This window comes from Pelodiscus sinensis, chromosome 10 (genome assembly GCF_052426305.1).
Source record: "Pelodiscus sinensis isolate ZL-2025 chromosome 10, ASM5242630v1, whole genome shotgun sequence".
In the NCBI taxonomy this organism is placed as follows: Eukaryota; Metazoa; Chordata; order Testudines; family Trionychidae; genus Pelodiscus; species Pelodiscus sinensis.
The window spans coordinates 46182819-46202044 of NC_143061.1; the positions used below are offsets into that span (position 1 = coordinate 46182819).

Below are 19226 nucleotides of genomic sequence, written 5' to 3' on the forward strand. Positions count from 1 at the left end.
GACCATATAAAATGTGGATCTTATAAAATGTGAAACAGATAAACGTTAAAAAAACTTTAAAAGCAATGAATAGTCCTGCAGCACCTTAGAGAAGCTTTAGTCGTTTTGGGGAAATCCCATTTACATGGTCTTGTTATTTTCAGTGTGCAGAAATGATCTAATTTGACTTTATGTACAGTTACTTTCTGAAGAAAGGGGTTTTGCTGCATGTTTTTGGTACTTGTTTCCTTTAGACACATTAGAGGTAATAATTTTATTGTTGAGTATGCCTGTCAGTTGCTTCTCTTGTTTTCCTCACATTACTCCTCTATAGAATGTGCACTTGTTAATTTCCATTTGGACTTCCTGGATTTTTTGACTCAGCTGCTATTTTACCTGAATCTGAGAGAGATCTGTGTGCTTTCCCTTCTTAAATTTACCAGTACTTGTGAGCATAGGTGCGAAGTCCATGAGTGTTCCAGGGCTGGAGCATCTATGGAAAAAAATTAAAAGGTGCTTAAGCACCTGTCAGCAGCCAGCTCTCCCACTCCTCCCACAGTGCTTCTTACTTTATCGGAGGCCTCCGCTGATCATCTCCTTTCTTTCCTCCTAGCACCTCCTGTAGGCCATGGGATAGGTGTTCAGCTGCATGCAGGAGGCATTGGGAGCAGTGGGAATGAGGCATGCTTGGGAAAGAGGGGAGGTAAGAAGCAGTTGGTATCTGGGAGAAGGCATGGAGTTGGGGTGGAGTTGGAGGTTGAGTGAGGGTTTGAGCACCCCTTGGGAAAAATTGAAGCCAATGTGTGGGACTGAGGGAGAAGCTTGCTAAGCCTGGGGAAAGGTCTGAACTTATGATGTTGCTTCTTTAAGAAGAGGTATTGGATACATTGCCCGGGGGGAAAGGAGGAGGAAATATAATCCCAACTTCACTACTGAATTCCCCTAGTGATTTTTTTCCAAGAATTCAGTAGTATCCATTTTGGAAAGGAATATTGCTCTCCCAACTATAGACTGGATTAAGGTTTTAAAGGACCTGAAAGTGTTCTCTCCCTGTGAAGGAGAGCAGAGAGAAGACAAATAGATGTTGTTTTTTCTAGGTCTGATCTAGATTGAGGTTCTCTTTGGTTTTCCTCGGAAGTTTATTGTATGAATTCTGGCTCTAGTGCAGAGAGGTGAATTAATGAAATGTCCTGATTTCTGAGCCTTAGGCAATGCAAAAGTAATGCGTGCAGCAGGGCACAGTAAAGGTAGAAGTATCTTTGAGTGGCTGGCTGAGTGGGAACTTTGTAGACAGAGCAGGACTTTAACTTGGAGTTTTTAGGCTACTATCTGGTCTTTGTGGAAGAGAAAATTTGTTTAGAAAATCTTCCACAAAGAGATCTCTGAGGAAATTTTTTTTTCTGAACACACCAATAGAGGAAGGAAAGGGGTTCAAAAAAGCTCATTCTTGTTAGAAAATTTAAAAAAATTAAACCTGAAAACAAAACAGGAGAGTTAGAAGATGCAAGACAGCTAGATCATGAAGTGGCATGGTTATTTACTTTGTTCTTGTGTGTGTGTGTGTGTGTGTGTGTGTGTGTGTGTGTGTGTGTGTGTGTGTGTGTGTTGTGTGGGGTTTTTTGTTTTGTTATCTCTAAGGAGGATCAGTGGAAACAGTTGAAAAAGTCATTGCTTTTTTAACTGCTACTCTGTACTGATACAGTGAATTTGAAAATTGTTTAAATCTGACTCTTCTGCAAGCTTTTGCTTCTTAACCTTTCAGAAAGCTCATTAAACTTTCTGAAATTTCTTCATAATCAATATTTTAAACAAAAAATCAAAAGAAGATTTTACTATTGGAACACAGAATATTCAGTCATGAATCCATTTTATCTGTGTAGCTTTCATGGATCAAAGCTTGTGCAATTGTCTCATTTTATCTGTTAGGTTCCTCTTTCATTCTCCCTCAGAAGCATTGGCTGGCAGCACAGTCAGTGGCTGGCATCATTGCTCTGTAGTAATTTCAGAATGTAAGTCAGTAATAAGAGATTTACTATTTCAGCTGCCTTAGAATGCACTTTCCAAAAATGCATTTCTAAGAATTAAATGTAAAAGAAGAGGAAATGACTACAGGAAGATGATCTTCCTCTTATTTCTTTGGTTGTGGTGCAGCACTCCCACCCTCTTTGGCTGGTGCGCTTTCGTCCCTCTTATATTAGTTTAGTTTAATTAGTTTAGTTTAACCAATGAGACTCAGGGGGTGCCGGATTATTGGATATGCCAGAGTACCGGAAGGGGGGCTATGAGGTGTTGGGGGGGGGGGGGGGGTCAGTGGGGAACTGCACAGTGTGGGCAGCACTCCAGCTGCTCTGCCCCTGGCTGCCCCTAGTCTGACGCTGGTCAGTTTCAGCAGCGGCGGACTTGGAAGCCCAGGGCAGAGCAGCTGGGGTGCTGCCCGTTTAGTCCCGCAGTGCTACCCCTCACCTGAGCAGCGCTGTGGGACCAACCCGGCAGCACTCCAGCTGCTTTTCCCCGGGCTTCCCCAAATCTGCCGCTGCTGAAACTGACCAGCGGCGGACTTGAGGAATTTGGGGGCAGAGTAGCTCCAATTGTCCGGCTGGCCAGAGCACTTCCGGGTTCCAGTTGGTGCCAGACTATTGGGAGTGCCGGACCACTGGATGCCGAACAACTGCAGTTTTACTGTAATATGGATTTAAGACTGCTATAGTAACTTTCGCAGCTCACGTAGCTGATACATATTTATTAATTTTAGTGGAGTTATATTACTTTTATGACCATTTGCATTTTCCAAACTGCAAGTGAGATGAATGCTTAGGATGGGGTGGGGAAACTTTTTTGGGTCAGGGCCCACTGACACACAGGCAAATTAGTTGGGAGCTAAACAATTGAAAAGCAAAAAAAAAAAACCAAAACAAAAAGACACCTCACTCACACAATTTGGGATGCCAAGGTTCCCCTCACTCTCCAACTCTGCGGGAGGGGGAGAGGGGTGAAACAAGGCTCAGGGACCAGTTTAACTTCTTGTGGCCAGGGGCAAGTAGATTTTGTGGGGCCAAAGATGAGGGGTTGAGTGTGTGGAGGGCTCTGCCAGGCAGTGGTCTGGGAATGGAAGTATGGGGGCTAGATGGAAGGTAGACTTCTGAGAAGGGATGTCAATGTGTAGTACATCACACAATTAACTAATAAGCCTGGGTTTACCAATTAATCCTATCGACTACACACATGCCGCCCTATTGCTGCCTCTTTATAAGAGGCAGATGGGGAGGAAGTGGAAGCTGATTTTTAAGCTGGTTCCCCATTTGTGCCAGTTCCTGTGGGAGCTTGAGGGGATAGCCGAGTTAGTCTGTACAGGATAAACTTAAAAAAAACCAAATAGTCTGGAAGCACTTTATAGACTAACAAAACATGTAGATGATATCATGAGCTTTTGTGGGCACAGTCCACTTCTTCAAATGACCACAGAGACAGTTCCTATGGAGCCATCTGTTTCCCACTTGTTGCCACCCACAGAGGCAGCCAGGAGCTGGCTCACACAGGGAGCCAGTTTCCTAGGAGCCGCCTCCCCTCCTACTTCTCTGAGGCATCAGCAGTGTGGAGTGTGGGGGAGGCAGGCAAGAGCTGGTATATGTGGGAAGCAACTTTCAAACAGCTCCCCACACATACAGGCTCCCATGGAGCTGCCTGTTCCCTCTTTCCTTCTCCCTCCCCTTCCCCCCCCCCGTACTGTCTCTTTATCAGAGGCAGCGGGGGGGTGGGGGGAGGCAGAAGCTGGTGCCTTTGGGGGCCAGTTTAAAGCCAACTCCCTGCTCATGCTGGTTCCCCCACCTGCTCCCCCTCCTGCTGTCTCCCACAGAGGCAGCAACATGGAGGGCAGGCGAGAGCCCATGCTCCATGGGAGCAGGCTTCGTGTCCCCACAAGCACCAGCATCTGGCCCCCCACTGCCACCCTGCAGAGGCAGCAGCACGGGGTGGGGCAGGTGGGAGGCAATATGGTTTTTAAGCCAACTCTTCATGTGTGCTGGCTCTGCGGAGCTGCCTGCCTTCCGCTCTTCCATGCTATACCTTTGTATCAGATGCCTGGGATGCCGGAACAGCCTTTGTCTATGGGCAGCTTGGCCCCTGCAGACGGGCGCTCCTGCCACCCCGCGCTGTTACTTCTGATACAGAGGCAGTAGCTCAGGGTGATGGGGTCTCCCCGGGAGTGAGGCCAGGAGCCAGGAACATACTGGCTGCTGGCCCCACCCCTGGGGAGTATTTTAGTAACCATGTAACCAAAAATTTTTTTGCAGCTACACAATTACTAAAATAAACATCATTTAACATCCCTACGGGTGTGTCTAGACTACCTAGTTTTGTCGACAAAAGTGGACTTTTGTCGACAAAACTATACCAGCGTCTACACTACCGCTGAGTTCTGTCGACATAATGTCGACAGAACTCAGCGGTTTTGTCGACGCTGGTATACCTCATTTTACGAGGCATAACACCTTCTGTCGACAGAACTCTGTCGACAGAAGGTGTTATTGCCTGTAACGTTGCGTCCAGACTACGGAGTTCTGTCGACAAAGCAGCTTGCTTTGTCGACAGAACTCAATGTGTCTGGACGCTCTTTGTTGACGGAAGTTTTGTCGACAGTATCTGTCGACAAAACTTCTGTCGACAAAACGCGGTAGTCTAGACGTACCCTTACACAAGCAGTGGCTCCTGCCTGCCCCAGCCCCACATGCAAACCTATAACCGCTAAAATGTCCATGTTTACACAAATACCCTATAGTTAACATTCCTATTTCTGAAGTTTATGCACTATATTATCCCAGTGTCTGATGGGTTAAATAGAATATGTAAAACAATACCTCTACTTTAGAGCTTCAGTTTTTAAGAATGAGTTAAATATTTATAACTAGCAGAAATACCTGGCATCGCCCAGGGAAAATATAGTAAAAGGTGTGATGAATGAGCTACATCAATGACATTAACATAACATATTTTATTATAAATATTTCTCTTATATATTACTTTAAGAAATTAACATAATTAGTACTTTTTCTGTTATCATAGGGAAAGGATCTCATAGTTGCAGTTTGTGACACACTTAGCAGAAGAGTCCAGCAAATGCCTATGATCAGGCGTTACTAAAAGCTAATTAGTGGCCCAATTGGAGCTCTGGGGGAACTGATTTTGAGATATAACCAATACAGTTATTTAAGTTAGGAAATCAGTAGTATCTGTGCAAAATTTGGTGTTTCTAGTTCTTACTGTTTCGGAACTCTTTTGGGATAAGCGAACTAACTTTTGGAAATATTTATAAGATAAAGGTCCTGCTGTCAACTGAAAGTTGTTCATAATGTAACACTGAGATACTGAAAAGTTTTGCACTGGGTAACTAAAGCTTACATGGTGACTAGTGTATGTTTAGAGGTTGTAAAATCAGAAATTGACTTAATTATGCACATAGATCTGCATATTCAACATGGGTAAAAAATATACAGTTCCCTATTAACTGTCACCTATTACCACTACATAATGTTCAATAGCCACTCTTTAAATTTGAAAACTGATCAATATGTGTTTCTCTGGAGTCTAATTTAATTCTTGCATAAAATCTTTAACACGGTAAACGTTGATAAAGTCAATAACATTTTTTGCCAGTTATATAAATGTTACAATTTTAGACATTGATGTGGAGGTTTTTTGTTAATTACTAGATAAGGTAACTTCCGTACGTACTGTGTTTCCTTAATGCTTCATACTTTGTATTTAAAATATACACATTTGAATCAAAGTGAATATTCGTAAGAGCCTTAACTCTTAACCAGCCAATTTTTAGAATGGCTGTTAATCAACTCATGAAGGAAATATTGTATATGGAGATAGATAATTGTGCTGATCTAACCATTCTGATAGATAGACTGTACTTGCTAATACATTATTTGCTAATAACATGCATACTGAAGTTCATATGTAAAATTCACGCTTGATGACTTCTTCCTTAATGGAAGTTCCTTCATAACTTAGTTCAAGTTACTAAGATTAGTAGATGTTGCACTCCAACACACCCATCTCTGTAGTAGGGATATTAGCGTGTATCTGTGTACATGATTAACCAATAAGCCTGGACTCATTGGTTAATCATCCCCTCTTCTCCCCACCCCCAACCAGATCAGAGGCAGGAAGGGGGAGGGAGGCAAGAGCTGGCTTTTAAAAATCTGGTCGGTGGGGACCCAACTTTTAAATCAGCTCTCCACACATGTAGGTTCTCACAGAGCTGCCCCCACCTCCCACAGAAGCAACAGCATGGGGGGCAGGTGGAAGGTGGTTTAAAAGCTGGGTTCCCACGAACATCGCCTCCTGCGGAGCAGCCTACTCCATCTGGCTGCCACTGGCTGCCATCTGTGTGTAATCATGTAACTGCTAAAAATTTCAGTGGTTACATGTTTACAGAAATAAATTATTTTTACACCCTGACTTTGTAGCATTTGCTAGTTTGGTTCCCCCCCCCCCCCCCAATCTAGCTGAGTATTTTTCCCTCCTCTGACCTTCCCCTGCCTACTTTGAGGAATATGAAATGAGTTTCATCCCCTTTCTCTTTCACCCTTATGTGATTTTTGAAGTTACCCATAATGAGAAGTCATTAAGAGTAGTTTATAGATCATAATGCATTTTCTCTCCGTATGTGCTTGTAGCCATGAAGTACTTTAAATACAACAAAGTTAACTGTCATAATTAGAATAACCATTACAAATGAGCAAGCAGTTCATCTCTCAGAAAGTTCATCATTTGAGGCAGTCTGCAAACTCAGGAAGACATTGCTTCTTCAGTTATGCTAAGGCCATGTTTTCATGTATACTCTGCAGCAACAGCTGCAAATGTTTTTAATTGAGATTTGACAATAGTTGAAGTCTTGTCTGTGTGCTCCATCCATATCCCAAGGAGGTGCACCTCATGCTTTTGGAAATTGACTCAACAGATTGGAGGGGAGTTCTCCTATGGACTGTCAGAAGTGTGCTGCTGAGAGCAGTGCCTGCCCTGCAATTCATGTAAGCACCACAAGAGCAAAGACCAAACTTTCTCGGAGTGTGATCTGTGCTTCTCAGGCATTTTGTCTCTGACAAAAATGCAGATGTTTGAAATCACAGACATCTGCTTTTGATGTCTACAAAGATAGTTTTTGGTATCTTGCAAATAACTTATCATCAGTCAGCTTCTGGCATAAGTAGGAATGCTGCCGAATAGTGCTAAGATATTTTTCAAGGCACATATGGGAATTAGATACATGGTTGCCAGTTATAGATTCTAATAAAATTTTAGACTATCTTCTAACATTTTAAGTCTTCCTTAATTCCTTTTAAATACCTCAACTACTGAGCTGACTATCTTGCAACTCTTCAGAAAGTTAAACCTTTAACCTGAGAGGAAAGGTGGACTTCTGATTCAGACAACAGACTTGGGTTCAGGAGAGATCAGTTCTCGGTTTTGTCACAGACAGCTGGTATGACCTCTCTATTTCAGCTCCTAATCTGTAGATTTGGGGTACATCCCATTTAAGAGGCTAACGGGAGAGGGAATGAGAATAACCTCATTTATATTCATGAATATTAAGGAGATACTATGGTTAACCCCCTTCCCCCACGGATAAGTGCTTTAAAAATTAATGCAATCATATCCAAATGATTGTTACATGTTACTGTGGCACTGATAACAATGCGTTCCCAATTCAATTCCACAGAGATTTTTTTATTTTAAAAATAATAAACTAAAGCCTAGAAAATGAAGTTTCAAATGAAATATTTCAAAACAGGATTTTGTGTGCCTTTACTCTACTCTTTTTTTTTTTTTTCCAGAGCTGTACCTCTTTTGGGATACCTGCCTCAGGACTTAATAGGAACCCCTATTTTATTGCATCTTCACCCAAGTGACAGACCTCTAATGCTAGCAATTCACAAAAAAAGTATGTTATCTCTTACCTGGCACATATGGTAGATTTTTCTAAGAACTCTACAAAATACAAGTTAAAATTCAGTTACCTTAACAGCTTCAAGGAGCTGGTGGGGAGACAAGCTGATAGATAGTATCGAATTAGTATGGAATTTCTGATTATTTGCTTTGAAAGCAAAGAAAAACTAAAATATACAATTTAATTTTGTTTCCAGCTGAACATTTAACACTAGTCAACAACAAAATGGAAGAATTATTACTCAAGTTCTTGTACCATAGGCAGGCTTTAATAATAAGTAAATGTTTAGCCATTTATCACAAAGATAATTGTCAAGATTATGTTCCTAAAAGTAGACATTTTGAGTGGACATTTCATCTTTGATTAATGAATTGATAACAAAGAAAATATGAACCTTTTGGTCAGTGTTAGCTCTTTTTCTATAAAATTTGAAAAAGGAATACTTGTTCAGGGTTTTTCTGAGGAGTGGGGACATTTTTCTTGGTACAATTAGTGTTGCTATGATGGTTTTAAGCATTAAAATCTTGTTCTTGAGTTTTACATACAATATGTATTTACAAAAATGAATATAGATTTAGGTCTACTGAGTGAAACATGCTGTGTTGGAGAACAGAATTCAATATTGCAAATAGTCTGATTTATTGTCATTAAAATGTGTTTGTAGTTATTGGTATGGGGAAAGAATATAATTTTAATTTTTATAAATTTTAAATATAGCCAGTGAAGATTTGGCCACCGGAGGGAACCAACACTCGTAATTTTCCTTGGATGTGAAATTACCTAGCATTTTATTACTGGATCATTATATCTGCCATATATCTATACATATTCAAATGTTTTGCTGTTTTGAAATTTTATAAAATTTGAATAAAAGCATATTAAATACAATTTCCGTATGTGATTATAAAACTGATATTTTTGTAAAACTTGCATTATAGTACTTCAATATGGTGGACAGCCTTTTGACTATTCACCAATCAGGTTCTGCACTAGAAATGGAGAATACATAACAATGGATACCAGCTGGTCTAGTTTCATTAATCCTTGGAGCCGAAAGGTCTCATTTATAATTGGAAGACACAAAGTTAGGACGTAAGTAGACAATTAATTCTTATGCTAATTAATGAGTTGGGGGATTCAAGTTTATATGGCAACTTTTTTAAAATTAGTGGAAGGGGTCTGTACAAACATTACAAATTCAAACTGCTTTTTTATACTTGGTATTTGTTTTTTGTGATTTTTAAGTGTATATTATAATACATTAAATGCTTTTAACAATAATTTGTAAGTGCTGCAGGTTTGTCCAATATTGTCAAGAGTTACTACAGAATGGAGAAGCCATGTTCAGAGTAAGGTTGCACATTTTATCAGATTCAAAGTTTTTTTTTAGATGCAATAGAATGGGACCAAGAGCCTGTTTAATATATTTGAAAGATTGTTAGGTTGTGTTTTCCACGCATTTGGAATATTTTGGGTATGATAATTTTTACAGTGGCCCCTTAAATGAAGATGTATTTGCTGCTCCCAACTACACAGAAGATAAAATCCTTCATCCTAGCATTCAGGAAATCACAGAACAAATATACCGGCTGTTGTTACAGGTAGGGTCTGGGGTTTTGTTTGGTGCTAAGGTCTTGGGCACTTACGTTACCCCCATGTAGTGTAGTACCTAAGAGTCTTATCTTTAATATGTCTGTCAGCATTTTATCTCTATTTTACAGATGCCATTTCTTTATTGTGTAACACATTCCTTTTATGCAAATTTACAATTAAAAATCAAGATCCTTATGATCCTATAACAAAAAACAGACATCCCACAGGGTACACTAATGAATGTACTCAGCATTTTCCCCTTCCTGTTCAGTAGTTTAAATTATTACAGTTTACTTTTCAAATAAAAAAGTTATATTTCTCCCACTTATTACCATGCAGAGGTAACAACAAACTGCATTGCAGTGCATTCTCCCAATTTAAACAATATGGCCTGTTCATCATCATAATAAACAGTTCAACATAATCATTCTCCACCCAAAAGAAAAATATCTTTTTATATGACAAATTAGGACAGAGGTTTCCAAACTAGGGTGCGCTCCCCCACCATGGAGACATGGCGGAACATTCAGGAGGGCAGAGCTGTGGCCTGGGCCAGCTCACATAGAAGGATGAAAAAGGAGTGCCTCCTAGCCCTGGGAACAGGTGGGCACAGACAGGAGTAGAAAGGTGGGAGGCAATTTTCCTCTAATTTTTTCCATCCATGTGTGAAATCTATTTTATGTGCTGTGAGGCAATGTAGATATGCACTACTAGTAGAAACACATGCTGACAGTTGTGGGTGCTCTGCTAATCAGCACCTAACTCTCTCCTGGGTGGCTGCCCATCCACCTAGCTTACAGGGAACCACTGGTGGAAGGTTGAAAGTTTGGGGACCCCTGGATTAAGACCACATAAATTCATATACTCCAGTAATATGCTACAAATCAACCAAAAGCAGCAGTTCCACAAGTATTCCAGCAGACATTGGAACTATTTCATGCATAAGACTATGTTGCTATATTACACGAGGTAGAGTTAAGTTTAATTATTAAATACTATTGGTAGTTTTCCAGACTGCAAGACACTTAGTTATTTAAAACTACAATTAACTTTTAATATCCCATGATAACGAGTTGTAGCTTTATCCTTAATTTTGGTTTTTTTGTTTGATAATGTTTAGGGGTTAAAATTGTTGTGTGTTGTTTTCCATTACGTAAAGTTGAGTTATTTTATTTAGGTGATCGTGTTGTCTGTTAGATTTTTTTTTTTAATATAGAATTTTAAGAAGGTATGCAATAGAATCACTAAGTCCAACAATAAAAACATTAATAGGCAATATTTTATCTTTAACAAAAGTGATACAGCTATATTTAGAAATACCATCAGTGTTGCATTCAAAATCATGCCTTGTTTTAATTGATAAGAAGTCATTAAAGATTATTCTTTGAGTGCCTGCTCAAGTCCATTCAACATAGGAGAGTATGCTCGCCACATGCACCGGTGCCAGAAGATTTTTCCTCAGCAGTACCCAACTGGGCCTGGGTCTCAGCACGCCTTGGAGTGGCATGCACTAGTGCTCCCAGGCCCCTTCCTCAGTTCCTTTTTGCCATTAGTGATTGTGGTAGGAACACTCTACTCCAACCTTAATGGTAGCATTAGTCATTCCCTCTATTGAACTGTAAACAGTTCCTCTTCAGTAATAGAAGAGTAGTTAACAATTAGTTCCCCATTGGGACTTAGCCCGGAGATGAGGCATGCCTCATTCCCCTCGCTTTAAAGCTTGTGCTGTGTGTTGCAGGCCTGTTCCACTTAGTGACCCACATTGTCTCCATTGTTTAGGAGAATTACACATCTCCAACAAGTGCAAGATTTGCAATTCTTTCTGCCCCAGGACAATAAGGGGGCATGAAATGAAGGATGCTGCTTCTGGAGTCTTCCTTAGCCCAACAAGAGCCGCACTCGGACTTAGAGTGCCTCTCTGGTACCATCAGTGCAGCACTAGGCATCCTCAGGCACCCAGGGTAGAAAGAATAAGAATGCTGCCAAGGCTGCCAACTCTCTAGCACCTCGTAAGGAGATGATGAAGGGGGACTCTCCCTCAGAACACTCAAAGGACAAGTCCCCAGCACAGATGAACCATGCAGCCCCCATCCATGCTTGAGGCTTTTCAAGTGGTGCTGGACATATTTACCATGCTGGTACCATTGTCATCAGAGCTACTACAACTATGACTGGTATCCGTGTATTCTCCATCATGGTACCCCCTCGACCATTTAATCATGGTACTGCTGCACATCCTTCAGTCCCTACGGTGTTGGATGGAACTATACAAATCTCACGGGTGTCCCACTCAGGCAGTCCCAGTGGAACTATTCTCTGATGCCTGAGACCAAGAATTAGGAGCTTACCTTGGAATACTCCAAACTTAGGGCCAGTGGCCCCCATACGAGACAGCCCACCACATAAATGTCAGAGAACTGAGGGCAGTCAAGAACTTCTGTGAAGTTTTCTTGCCTCACCTGCGTGGCAGAGGTTATACTGTTTGCACCAGCGTGGCCATGTCAACGCTATTTGAGCACCCTCATGAGCCTCTTGCAGAGGGTCCCTCACCCATTGCTGTGCCATCCAGAACTTTTGTCCTGGGACCACAGTCATCTCTTTCACCAAGACCTTTGGCCACTCCATCTCACGGCATGGCTGAGGAGATGGCATACCCAGCGAAGGTACAGCACATCCTCCTTGAAAGCAGAGAGCCTTCAATTAGATTAGCCTACACAGCAAAGTGGATGCAGATCATCTTGGCTACGTCTACACTGGCCCCTTTTCCGGAAAGGGCATGTAAATTTCACCAGTCGTCGTAGGGAAATCCGCGGGGGATTTAAATATCCCCCGCGGCATTTAAATAAAAATGTCCGCCGCTTTTTTCCGGCTTTTAAAAAAGCCGGAAAAGAGCGTCTACACTGGCCCCGATCCTCCGGAAAAAGTGCCCTTTTGAAGTAGGAATAAGACCCTCCGGAAAAGGGCACTTTTTCCGGAGGATCGGGGCCAGTGTAGACGCTCTTTTCCGGCTTTTTTAAAAGCCGGAAAAAAGCGGCGGACATTTTTATTTAAATGCCGCGGGGGATATTTAAATCCCCCGCGGATTTCCCTACGACGACTGGTGAAATTTACATGCCCCTTCCGGAAAAGGGGCCAGTGTAGACGTAGCCCTTTTGTATTTGAAACAAAAGGTGTTGCATTTGCCACAGAGTACATCTGGCTGCAATCTCGGCCTTCCCTCTGCCGATCCAAGGGTGCTCATTTTTTCACATAGTTTGGTGCACTGCTTCCTGGAGGGCCTGGAAAGGTTATTCCTACAGGCCCCAGCTCTTCTTCCTCAATGGGATCTTAATCTGATCCTTGCTAGGTTCACTGGTCCCCCGTTTGAGCTGCTGGCTTCCTGCCCCCATTTACAACTGTGGTGTAATTTGGCTTTTCTTGTTGCCATTACATCAGTCAGAAGAGTCTCTGAACTCCGTACATTGACACTGAAGCCACCTTACATCTTATCTTTGAAGTGATAGTGTAGCTTACACTGTACCTAGCCTTTCTCCTGAAGGTGGTTTTGGTGTTTTGCATGGCCCAGGACATCTTCCTCTCAGTCTTCTTCTAGGGATGTTAGTGGGTTATAGAATAGTCAAGTAACCACATGAATTTTTATTGATTACTTAACTATTCTATACTCCTTTGGGCCAGTAGCCACTGTGCTTCAGCCCCGTTCCCGAGGATCCCCCTGCCACTTTACGGTGCTCACTCTGCTACAGAGGCAGCAGTGCAGGGTGGCAGCAGCCCCTCTTTATGGGGCTGCTGAGGGAAAATCTTCTGGCACAAGTGCATGTGGCAAGCGCACACACCTATGTTGAATGGACATGAGCATCACCTCTTGAAGAACACCAGTTACAGAAAGAGGTAACTCTTATTTTATTTTTTTTAAACTACGCCAATTGTGCAATGAACTTTGCTTTGCACAGTGTCTTGTTAATTTCTTTGGAGTTCCATGTCTTCGTTGGATTGTGCCTACTGAGAGTTCACTTCATGTTTTGGACATAAGGGTGCGATCGTTGAAGTTCTTGATCATATATATTCAGCAATATACTCGCCTTGATATATAGGTATAGTCATATGTATCCCTATCTGGGGTCTTAAGAAAGCATGCAGCTATTGCATCTTGCTAGTTTTTCTCATTCTGAATTGTCAGTGCCCATATAAGCTTAATTTTTGTTAAAGTTGATTGCTAATATTTTGTGTGTAGCCTGTACACAACAGTGGATCTAGTGGCTATGGAAGCTTGGGTAGCAATGGATCACATGAACATTTAATGAGTGTAGCATCATCCAGTGACAGCAATGGAAACAACAATGAAGAGGCCCAAAAGGAGAAGCATGTAAGTTTTTAATTTTTTTTAAATGAAGACTTTGGTATAAAACTAATAATGGAAAACTATTTTCACTGTTAACGTGTTTTCAGTTTCTGGGCTGGGACAGAGGCTATTGCTGTACTGTAGCTTAGGCCAGGCCTCTCCAGCAAAAAAAAATGTTATGGAGGTGGTTTGACTGTCATTGAAAGGGATTCCTACACAGGACCAAAACCAGTGGTGGATTAGGCAGTAGGCCAATGGGGCCTGTGCCTAGGGGCACTGGCCAGTTGTGAGATCCTGGAAAATGGGTACTACCCCAACCTGTTCACTCACCTGCCTGGTGGTGTTCCTGGGGAGCACAGTCAGAGAATGGGAACCTGCCTTGCTCTGCCCACCTGGCACTCCTGCCAGGTAGTGGTGGAAACTCCTTGAGCCTGCTTCCCAGCAGGAGTGCCACAAGGTGGGGAAAGCCTTTGAGCCCCAATGCCATTTCCCCAACTGGGGTGAGAGTGGGACTGGGAGAATTGTAGACAGAAGGGATAGGGGCCCAGAGACTCACAAAAGTTTAATCCTTCTCTAAGTACTGACATAGCTTTATTAGTTTGGCACATCTTTTTTTCCTTAATTTTACGAGGGAAGAGCTAGTAGGGTGGCTTACCTGTTAATGGATGGAAGAAATAAAGTAAAAATCGTAAATGAGCCAAAATGTTCCATAGAATCTCTATAGATTCCATACTCCAATAATAAGAATATAGCAGTAGGGACATAGTATTGACCATCTGATGAGGACAGCGATAGTGACTATGAAATGCTAAGGGTCATTAGAGAGGCTATCAAATTAAAAAACTCGGTAATAGTGGGGGGATTTCAGCTATCCCCATATTGACTGGGTACACATCACTTCAGGACAGGATGCAGAGATAAAATTTCTTGATACCTTAAATGACTGCTTCTTGGAGCAGCTGGTTCTGGAACCCATACCGGGACAGACTATTCTTGATTTAGTCCTAAGTGGAGCACAGGATCTGGTTCAAGAGGTAAATATAACTGGACTGCCTGGAAATAGTGACCATAATGTAATAAAATGTAACATCCCTGTGGTTGGAAAAACACCTCAGCAACCCAACATTGCAGCATTTAATTTCTGAGAGGGGAATGACACAAAAATGAAGAAGTTAAACAGAAATTAAAAGGTACAGTGACAAAAGTAACATCTCTGCAAACTGCATGGAAACTTTTCAAAGACATCATAATTGAGGCCCAACTTAAATGTATACCCCAAATTAAAATATGTAAAAGAACCAAAAAAGTGCCACCATGGCTTGGCTTAACCAGGTAAGAGAAGCAGTGACAGATAAAAAGACCTCTTTTAAAAAGTGGAAGTCAAATCCTAGTGAAGAAAATAGAAAGGATGATAAACTTTGTCAAATTAAGTGTAAAAATATAGTAAAAGCCAAAAAGGAGTTTGAAGAACAGCTAGCCAAAAACTCAAAGTAATAGTAAACTGGTTTTTAAGAACTGTACATCAGATGCAGGAAGTCAGCTAAACAACCAGTGGGCAGCCGATAGATGATTGAGATGCTAAAGGAGCAGTGTCGGGGGGCTCGCCCCTGTCTTGGGGTTGCCACCCCCATCCGGGGCCTAACTCGGCCCGTCTGGGCCTAGCCCTCAAAGTACACTGCCCCTCTCGTAGGGGAAATACGGCCCACCGGCCTAGTCCCAAAGTACAATGCCCCTGTGCTAGGGGAAATACGGCCTCCCGGCCTAGTCCTCAGTTTGCAGGCCCGGAGGCCTAGTCCACAGTTTGCAGGCCCGGAGGCCTAGTCCACAGTTTGCAGTTTGTTACCCTGCTCCCACGTGCCAGGGTCTCAGGCAGCAGGGGTAGGGGGGTCCGGGCCCTCCCTCTCCACCGGACCCCGACCCAGGGCCCTAGTAGTTTCGGGTGGTTCCCACCACTGGCTCGGCGGGGGCTCCTCCCCGCAACGCCCCGAGCCCTCAGGGGCTTCTCCAGCTCCCTGCCCTGGGCCGCTTCCTACCCCTTGCTCGCAGCCTGCCGCGGTCCCACCTGTCGGCGCCGGTCGATGGGCTGTAGTGGTCCTCCCCCTGACAGCTGCAGAGTTGGCGGGGTCCGTTCCAGCGCTCGGTTCGCGGGTGGTCGGTCGGCGGCTCCGGCGTTGGGGCCGAGCCCGGCAGAGGCCCGGCAGCAGCACGCTCAGCTCCCCTGGCGACTCCCTCTCTGGCCAGTGGTCGCTAGCTCCTGCTCGGGTCGCAGTCTGCCCCTTCTGAGCAGGCCAGCAGCCTTTTATACCTTGGCTCCCTTTGGAGCATGCCCAGTAGGGCTGTGTGGGTGGGGCCCTCTCCGCCCCAGGCCCCAGGTGGTTTCCCTGGGCTTGAGTGCGGGGCGGGGCCACCCCGTCACAGCACTCAGATGATAGTCATAATGGAGAAACTAAATTAATTCTTTGCTTCAGTCTTCACAGCTGAGGCTATTAGGAAGATTCCCAAACCCAAGCCATTCTTTTTAGGTGACAGATCTGAGGAATTGACCCAGATTGAGGTGTCATTAGATGAGGTTTTGGAACAAATTGATAAACTTAACAGTAGCAAGTCACTGGGACCAAATGTCATTCACCCAAGAGTTCTGAAAGAACTCAAATGGCGAATTGCAGAACTGTTAACTGTGGTTTGTAACCTATCCTTTAAATCATCTTCCGTACCTAATGACAAGAAGATAGCTAACATGATGCCAATATTTTAAAAGGGCTATAGAGGTGATCCTGGCAGTTGCAGGCTGGTAAGCCTAACATCAGTACTGGGCAAGTAGTTGAAACTATAGTAAAGAATAAAATTGCCAGACACGTAAATGAACATAATTTGTTGGGGGAGAATCCACATGGTTTCTGTAAAGGGAAATCATGCCTTACTAATCTGCTAGAGTTCTTTAAGGGGGTCAACAAATGTGGAGAAGGGGGATCCAGTGACATAGTATACTTAGATTTCTAGAAAGCATTTGACAAACTGCTCAAGATAGTTAAGACCAAAGCAGAATAGTGATAGAAATGTAGCCGTGTTAGTCTGGTGTAGCTGAAACAAACCATCTTGTTAGTCTTTAAAGTGCTACATAATCCTGTATTTTGTTCAAGACCAAAGCAGACTGTGAAGAGCTCCAAAGAGATCTCACCAAACTAAGTGTGTTTGGGCAACAAAATTGCAAATGATATTTAATGTTGATAAATGTAAAGTAATGCACATTGGAAAAAATAATTCCAACTACAGGCAGTCCCCAAGTTACTCGGATCCGACTTATGTCGGATTCGCAGTTACGAACGGGGATTTTCTCACCCTGGAGGACTGGAGTGGCAGGACACCTGGTCCCGCCGCCCGCCTCCAGGGTGAGAAAAGCTGCTCCCTGTCTCGCTGGTCTGCTGGGGGAGCCAGCAGACCAGGGAGACGCTGAGCAAAGCGGCGGAGGACCCGGGGCCGGACCCACGGCGCTTCCAGCTGATCTGGAAGCGCCGCGGGTCCGGCCCCGGGTCCTCCGCCCCGCCGCTTTGCTCAGCGTCTCCCTGGTCTGCTGGGGGGGGGGACGCAGCTAGTGCCCCCCCCCCAGCAGACCAGAGAGACGTGGAGCAAAGCCCGGGGCCTGTGGTAGAGCAGGTGGGGCGCTGCTGGTTGGTCCCGCAGCACCGCTCCTTGGCGCTACTGGACCAACCCGGCAGCACCCCAGCTGCTCTGCCCCAGGAGTCCCCAAGTCAGCTGCTGCTGAAACTGACCAGTGGCTGACTACAGGAAGCCCGAGGCAGAGTTGCTCTGCCCTGGGCTTCCTGGAATCAGCTGCTGATCAGTTTCAGCAGCAGCTGACTTGGGGACGCCTGGGGTTCTTAAGTTGAATCTGTATGTAAGTCGGAACTGGTGTCCAGATTCAGCCACTGTTGAAACTGATCAGTTTCAGCAGCGGCTGAATCTGGATGCCAGTTCCCACTTACATACAGATTCAACTTAGGGACTGTAGGTTTGTTCTTATCTTGTACGTAACCTGGGGACTGCCTGTATATATACAATATGATGGGGACTAATTTTGGCTACAGCTACTCAACTGAGAGATCTTGGAGTCCTTGGGGATAGTTCTCTGCACACATCCACTGAGAGTGCAGCAGCAGTCAAAGCAAACAATGTTAGGCATCATTTTAAAAAAAGGGATAGAGAATAAGTCAGATAATATCTTATTGCCTCTGTATAAATAGATGGTACTCCCACATCTTGAATGCTACGTACAGATGTGATCGCCTCATCTCAAAGAAGATATATTGGCACTGGAAAAGGTTTGGAAAAGGGCAACAAAAATTATTAGGGTTTGGAACGGTTCCCATATGAAGTGAGATTAAAAAGACTTGGGGACTTGTCATCTTAGAAAAGAGGAGACTAAGGGGGGGATATGATAGAGGTTTATAAAAGCATGACTTTTATGGAAAAAATTAATAAGGAAAAGTTATTTACTTATTCCCACAATATAAGAACTAGGGGTCATCAAATGAAATTAATAGGCAGCCGGTTTAAAACAAACAAAAAGAAGGTTTTTCTTCACTCAGTGCAGTCAACTTGTGGAACGCCTTGCCAGAGGATGTGGTAAAGACTAGGACTTTAACAGGGTTCAGAAAAGAGCTAGATAGTTTCATGGAAGTTAGGTCCATCAATGGCTGTTAGCCAGGATGGGTAGGAATGGTGTCCCTAGCCCCTGTTTGTCTGGAAATGGGTGACATGGGCGGGATCACCTGAGGATTACCTGTTGTGATCCCTCTCTCTGGGGCATCTGGTATTGGCCACTGTCAGCAGTCAGGATACTGGGCTAGATCAATGTTTCTTAAACTTTTTAAGACTGAGGAACACCGAACAATAATTTGTTTTGTATGAGGAACACCAGTGGTGGTGTGGTGTGTGTTTTTTTTTGTTTTGTTTTTTTGAGCCAAAAAAAAAAAAAAAAAGTTGGGGGGAGGGGGTGGAAGGGCCAGGGGAAAGTTATTAAAAAAAAAAAACTTAAAATACTTGTATTTGTCTTCTTACATTGAAGGATGTAAAATGTTTTGAGAAGAACAATAAACTTGCATGATGTGTGGATAGCCTAAATTGAAGCAATAAACCCTCATCATATTGCATGTGTGAGAGAGTTGCCAGGAAATGGAGTAGTTTGGATATGGTTTCCATTCTAAGTGCTCCTGCACATTGGGAATGTATTCTTTTTTAATAGCAGTGTCCTCTAAGGCTGTGCCTGGGCATTGAGATGCATGTTGGCAAAGGAACTCAAAGATTGATGAAGTTGCCCCACCCTTACTAGAACTGAGCAAATAATTATGTGGGTGAGGGAGG

The 19226-nt window shown here is 43.3% G+C and overlaps 1 protein-coding gene and 1 long non-coding RNA gene across 10 annotated transcripts in view; one reads left to right on the plus strand and one right to left on the minus strand.

Annotated features, from left to right (window-relative positions):
* PER2 (period circadian regulator 2) overlaps positions 1–19226 on the plus strand; it is a 136285-nt gene that overhangs the window by 67612 nt on the left and 49447 nt on the right. For all 9 annotated transcript variants that reach the window (XM_089780876.1, XM_089780872.1, XM_089780871.1 and 6 more), the window contains 4 exons: positions 7821–7927; positions 8872–9025; positions 9426–9534; positions 13758–13889. In XM_089780876.1, coding sequence (XP_089637002.1) covers positions 7821–7927; positions 8872–9025; positions 9426–9534; positions 13758–13889 — 502 coding nt within the window. The remainder of the gene's footprint in view (positions 1–7820; positions 7928–8871; positions 9026–9425; positions 9535–13757; positions 13890–19226) is intronic.
* LOC106732224 (uncharacterized) overlaps positions 1–19226 on the minus strand; it is a 78947-nt gene that overhangs the window by 50803 nt on the left and 8918 nt on the right. The gene's annotated exons all lie outside the window — the stretch shown is intronic.